The sequence below is a fragment of the Monodelphis domestica genome, chromosome 3 (assembly GCF_027887165.1).
Source record: "Monodelphis domestica isolate mMonDom1 chromosome 3, mMonDom1.pri, whole genome shotgun sequence".
Lineage (NCBI taxonomy): Eukaryota > Metazoa > Chordata > Mammalia > Didelphimorphia > Didelphidae > Monodelphis > Monodelphis domestica.
Window position 1 is genome coordinate 12266727 of NC_077229.1, and position 6371 is coordinate 12273097.

The 6371-nt window shown below is 38.8% G+C and overlaps 1 protein-coding gene across 1 annotated transcript in view; it reads left to right on the top strand.

Annotated features, from left to right (window-relative positions):
• The window catches only part of LOC100024193 (zinc finger protein 420-like), a 48514-nt gene that overhangs the window by 23679 nt on the left and 18464 nt on the right, over positions 1–6371 (top strand). The window contains exons 3-4 of the mRNA XM_056820540.1: positions 2841–2967; positions 5439–5534. Of these exons, the coding sequence (XP_056676518.1) occupies positions 2841–2967; positions 5439–5534 (223 nt within the window). The remainder of the gene's footprint in view (positions 1–2840; positions 2968–5438; positions 5535–6371) is intronic.

The window sequence follows — 6371 nt, forward strand, 5'->3', positions numbered from 1 at the left end:
CTGAGTGTAGTTCTTCTAGCTGCTTAGGTGATAGCAACAGTTTTTTTTTAAAAATATATTTTATTTGATCATTTCCAAGCATTATTCGTTAAAGACATAGATCATTTTCTTTTCCTCCCCCCACCCCCCATAGCCAACGCATAAGTCCACTGGGCATTAGATGTTTTCTTGATTTGAACCCATTGCTTTGTTGATAGTATTTGCATTAGAGTGTTCATTTAGAGTCTATCCTCTGTCATGTCCCCTCAACCTCTGTATTCAGGCAGTTGCTTTTTCTCGGTGTTTCCACTCCCATAGTTTATCCTTTGCTTATGAATGGTGTTTTTTTCTCCTGGATCCCTGCAAGTTGTTCAGGGACATTACACCGCCACTAATGGAGAAGTCCATTACGTTCGATAGCAACAGTTTTTAAGAGTTGCCAATGACCTCTTTTCTTATAGGGATATATATCATTTTAACTTATTGAGTCTCTTAAAAAAAAAACCTTTGTTGTTGTTGTTTTCCCCCTCTTTTTTAATTACCTTTTGATGATTCTCTTGAGTTCTGTGGTTGGACTTCGAATTTTCTGTTCAGGTCTGGTCTTTTATTTATGAATGCTTGGAATTCCTCTGTTGTGTTAAATGACCAGACTTTCCCCGGTAAGAATATAGTCAGTTTTGATGGGTATTTTATTCTTGGCTGTAGGCCTAATTCCCTTGCTTTCCGGAATATCATATTCCATGCCTTTCGGTCCTTCAGTGTGGATGCAGACAGATCCTGGTTTATCCTCACCATGTTTCCATGGTATCTGAATGGTTTCTTCTTGGCAGCTTGTAATACCTGTTCTTTTATCTGATTGTTTTTGAATTTGGCTATAACATTTCTTGGTGTTGTCAGTTGGGGATTAAAAACAGGGGGTGATCTGTGGATTCTTTCAATCTCCACTTTCCCCTCTTGTTCTAGGATTTTGGGACAGTTTTCCTGGATAATTTCCTCTTGTATTATGTCCAGGCTTTTTCTTTTGTCGTGGTCTTCTGGTAGTCCAATTATTCTTAAATTGTCTCTTCTTGAATGATTTTCTAAATCGTCTGTTTTGTGAATGAGATGCTTCACATTTTCCTCAATTTGTTCATTCTTTTTCTTTTGTTTTATAGTGTCCTGCTGCCTTGTGAGGTCACTTGATTCTAGTTGTTTTATTCTGGTTCTTAAAGATTGGATTTCATCTTTGGCTTTTTGGTCGTCTTTTTCCTTCTGGTCTGAGTCTCTTTGAAGATTGTCTTTCATCCTCTTTATCTCGTCTTTCATCTCCTTTGCCTCATCTTTCATCTCCTTTGCCTCATTTTCCAGCTGGATGATTTTGGCTTTCAGGACACTATTTTCTTGTTTTAGTTCAAGTGCCTCTGTTTCCAGATGACTTATCTTAATTTTTAAGTTCTTTTCCCAATTGTCTTCAGCCTCTCTTAGTTGTGTTTTGAGTTCTTCCACAGCCTGTATCCAATTTGCTGGGATTTCTGGTTTATCGTTTGCTGATCTCTCCCCCTCTGTTCCATTTGGTGAGTAGTAGCTGTCTATTGTAGTTTCTTTCTTCTGTTTCTGTTGTTTGTTCAAATTCACCCCTTCTTTCCTCCCTGTATTTGTCTGTGCTCTTGTTCCTCTCATTTTTTTGTTTTTTAGGGACTTCTATCAGTCTCCCCTCTTGGAGCTTTAACAGAGGATCTCTTGGTGTAATCCCTGAGGGAGGGTTGTTGGGAGTTTGAGCTTTCCTGTCCTCTGGAGGCTCTTGATTGGCTTAAAGTCCAGCAGTCAATGAGGATGGATGGGGAGCCTGGGCTTCCCTGTGTTCTGGAGACTTTTGATGGGATTGACTTCAGCTTAGTTGGGCTGGGTTTATTCTGAGTTTTAAACTTCCTGGACAGCTGGAGCAGATATGGAGGATATCTAAAGCTCTGGCCAGGCTGCCAGGTCTATGCTCCTTCTAGGCTGCCATCTTGACTTCGCCTCTAGGTTTCTGTTTTTTCAGAAGACCCTGCTCTCTAAGGGGGGAGGGGTAGTGGCTTGCCTGGACTCTGATGGCTCCTGATGGGATTAGGTTCAGGTGGTGTGGGCCAAAAGATCCCAGAGCCAAAAAAAGGAAGAAAAAGAAAAGCAGCAACCTCCTCTTCCACAGTCTGTGTTGAGTGCCCAGAAACTGGCCCGGGTTACTTTCAAGGTAGGCTCTTCGGAGCCACCCCTTTGCCAGCCCTGAGCCCTCTGTCCTTTCAGTAGCTCTGAGGACTCCCGATGGAATTGGGCTCAGCTGGTGCCCCAAAGCTGGGACCTCCCCCGAGACCCAGATGGAAGAACCCACCCAGGGGGCCACAGGCTTCCCCCTTCTCTCTATGCTTCCCTGCCGTCTGTGTTGGGCTCTCCGGAGACTGGCTCGGGTTGCTTTCAAGGTGAGTCCTCAGAGCCCTGAGGTTCCCGCTGCTGCCTTGGGCTCAGCACTCTGGGTTGGGGGGAATGGGTCCTGGGACCTTCTTTCTGTCTACCCCTTAGATCCGAGTGATCTAGGGTTCTGGCTTTTGGGGTGTGGTACCTTTTGATCCAGGTCCAGGAGGAGGTTTCCCCAGGTCTATCCTGTTGTTCAGCTTGAATTTCGGTGTCCTAGGAGCACTCTGTTTGTGATCGGTAGGGAAGGGTTTCCGAGGTCTGAACTTTCACTGCTTCTACACCGCCATCTTGACCGGAGGTCTCTATTCTCCAAGCTGAGGGGTTTTGATAAAAGCTTTGTATACTTTAGCTACCTCCAGGCAGTGGATGAGGATTTTAGTAGACAAATTCTGAAGGTTAAGCCCTAAATCTTGTGATTTTTGTTGTCTTAGGGCTCATTAACATTTAAGGATGTGACTGTGGACTTCACCGAGGAAGAGTGGTGCCATTTGGACCATTCTCAGAAGGAATTGTACCTGGAGGTCATGCTGGAGAATGTGCAGAATCTACTCTCTGTGGGTAAGGGTCATTTTCACTGTTATCTCTGAATCTGCCATTAAGGGAATGTCTATTCCGAGCCAGATGTACAGGATTTAATAACACTAGAAAAATCTACCAGAGAAAATATCTGAGAGGCATAGAAGGGCAAAGCATATGCTAAGCTGGGGATTGGCATATAAAGGTCAATTTTATATGAACTAATTAATCAATTAAGATCAATTAATAATTATAATTGGTCTCAGGTGCTGGAAGAGTTCAAAAAGGAATTCAAAAATGAAATGAGTGAGTTGGAAGAAAACTTGGGAAAATAAATTAAAGTATTGCAAAAGTAAATAAGAGCTGAAAAAGAAAAACTGATTAAGTTCCAAAGAAGAAAAAAAATCTAATAAAGGAAAGAGTTGTTGATTTTAAAAAGTGCTGACTACCTGGAAAAGGGGAATTAAAAAATCCAATGTAAAAAACAGTTCCTGGAAAAGTAAAATGGACCAAATGGAAAAAGAGGATCAAAAGGTCATGGTAGAAAATCCTTCTTTTAAAATTAGAATTGTGCATACAGAAACTAATGACTCCTTGAGACATCTAAAAACAATGAAACAAAATCAAAAGAATTTAAAAAGAGAAGAAATTATGGAATAAAAACAACACGTGACCTGGAAAATAGATCCTTGGAAGACAATCTGAGATTCATTAGGCTACCCCTCCCCCCCAAAATGTCCTTGAGGTCCTATTCTATGAAATTATCCAAGAAAACTGCCCTTGATATTCTCCAATCATGGTTTAAAAGTGAAATGGAAAGAATCCATAGATCGCCTTCTGCAGTAATTCCCCAAATCACAACTCCCAAGAATATTATAGCCTAATTTAAAAACATTCAGGCTAAGGAGATAGTACAGTAGTCAGCTAGTAAGAAATAATTCTTACATCATGGAGCCCCAATGTTAATTATACAGTTTCTGGGGAATTTTATATAAAAGGATCAAAATGCTTAGAATATGATATTCTAAAAGGCATGGAGACTGAGTTTATAACTGTGAATCATTCACCCATCAAGATGGACTATATTCTTTCTGGGAGAAAAATCAGTATTTAATAAATAAAGGGGAGATCCAAGCATTACTGGTGAAAAGAACAAACCAAAGCAGAAAAGTTAACTTCCCAACCCAAAATTCAAAAGAAGCAATACAAGGAAAATAAGAAAGAAAAAAATTTAAAAGATTCAAGAAGGTTAAGTTTTTCATGTGCTGAGTGGAAAGATGAGACATTTGTCATTTAAAAATCATTATATTAATTAGAAGAAGTATACTTGGACAGCAAATGTGGTATTCAAGAGTTAAGGAAAATATGTGAAAAAAAATATAAGGGTTGGAAAAGAGGATAGCACTTAAAGAAAATAGAAGAGAGAAGTAACATGGGATAAATTATATCAAATAAAGAAGCATGGGAAGAAAAACCATTACAATTGAGGGGATGATGAGGGTAGTGACGGGCAATCAGTATTACTTATTCTCATTGGGAATAACACCCAGACTAAGTGGGGTATAGAATGTTGCCGTATTCTACAGAGGAACACGAGCAGAATAAGGAAGGTGGGAGAAAAAGGACAGTAATATAAGGAACGTGGAATAGAGGGTGATTAAAAGGGAAATGTATGAATAGAAAGTGAAGGGAGAAAGTGTAGGATTAAAAGAAGGAAACAAGATGAAGGGGAATACTGAAATGGCAATCATAACTTGGATTATAAATGAGATGAACTCACATGAAAAATGGAAGCAGATAACACAATGTACTAAAAACTAGAATCCCATGATATTTTGTGCACAAGAAACCCATTGGACATATGCAAGTAGACATTTAGAGAGTAAACTTAAGGGGACTGTTATTTCCATAACAACATGGAAATAAAAAATGAAAATATAAAACTAGTTCACAGTTAATTCTGCCTATACTAGCAAGTTTATCCTAATTCCACCTTCATTCTTCCTTCAAATCCCATTCTACATGATGGGAATGGAAAAAAAGTGAAGCTGTATTTCAAATTATCTCTTCTATGTTCTCTACTGGACATACTGAAGTTCATAATTATGATTAATTTCTCAATAACCCTATGAGTTTGTTCCTCTTATTGCCCTTACTTCAAAATTGAGGCAACTGAGAAAAATATTTTAAAGACATGCTGAAGGCACCCCCTTAAATTTGTTTTTTTCTGACTCCAAGTTCTGGTCTCTTATCCCTTCACTACCAGCTATCATTAATTTCTTCCGTGTAATGGAGGTTGTGGAATGTGCCTATGCTTCTGTTACAGAAAGTAAAGATAGAATTTGCTGATTGCAAATGGTTTCTATGATATTCACCCTCCTGCAACTATCCTAAGAGTGAATACAACAGAAGTCATTCTGTAGACCTTACTTTTATTCCCTCCCCTTTCCTTTAAGAAGGACTATTTCTTTTTTTAAAATTTTCTCTCCTGATCCCTACTTTTTTATTCCCAGGCCTTCCAGTTCCTAGAGAATATTGTGCCTCCTATTTTCAGCAAAGGAAAGCACCATGGCTGCTAGAGCAAAAAGGCCCCAGGAGCTCCTCTCCAGGTGAGTGAGGTCAAAGCAGGTGTATAAGAGCTGTTATGTCAAAAGACTTTTATCTGTTCTAATGAAGAGAGTGCTAGACTTGGGCACTGTTAGACCAATGGCGAATCATGCTGTTCCTTTTCTAAGAGATGGATGAGGGTAGGGAGGTCATGAGACATTATATATTGTAATCATCAACTAAGATGAATATATTTGTATCTATGCACTAAATACCATAAGATCATTTTTCCCTTTCTTAATTTTTAAAACATCCCTTCCATGTTTACATAATTCATTTTCTTTCCTACCCTTCTTCCCTCCCCTCTCTCAGACTCAATAAGTAATTCCACTGGATTATATATAAATGTTACCACTTGATACTTATTTTTATATTTTTCATTTTTGCAGTAGAGCAATCTTTTAAAATCAAAACCCCCCATCATGAACTGTGGTAACAGTACAAAATTCTCTGCTAAATAATAGCTTTATTGAGAGGAGGCCAGTCTCACAGTAAACCTAGACTCTGGTCAAGATCAGAACCTGAGACCCAAACTATAGGAGACAGCCTTTTCATGCCAAGAAATCTGATGACACAGTGAATGAAAATACAATCAAAATTAAAATAGAATGGAATCTTTCACATGGACATTACTTAATGATGCAAGTGCTAATTAAGCTAGAAAGTGTAAAAAAAAATCACTATGGATGATAACTTTTGTCTATTCTTATCCTGACCTTTCCAAGGTCTCTGCAAGAAGGGGTTGGTAGCTAATTGTTTTTCTGTTGACAGTTATTATGAAATACTCTGAGTCAGCAGTTGGGTCCCTCTGAGTATCTTGTTATAAAAAAAAGAGTAAT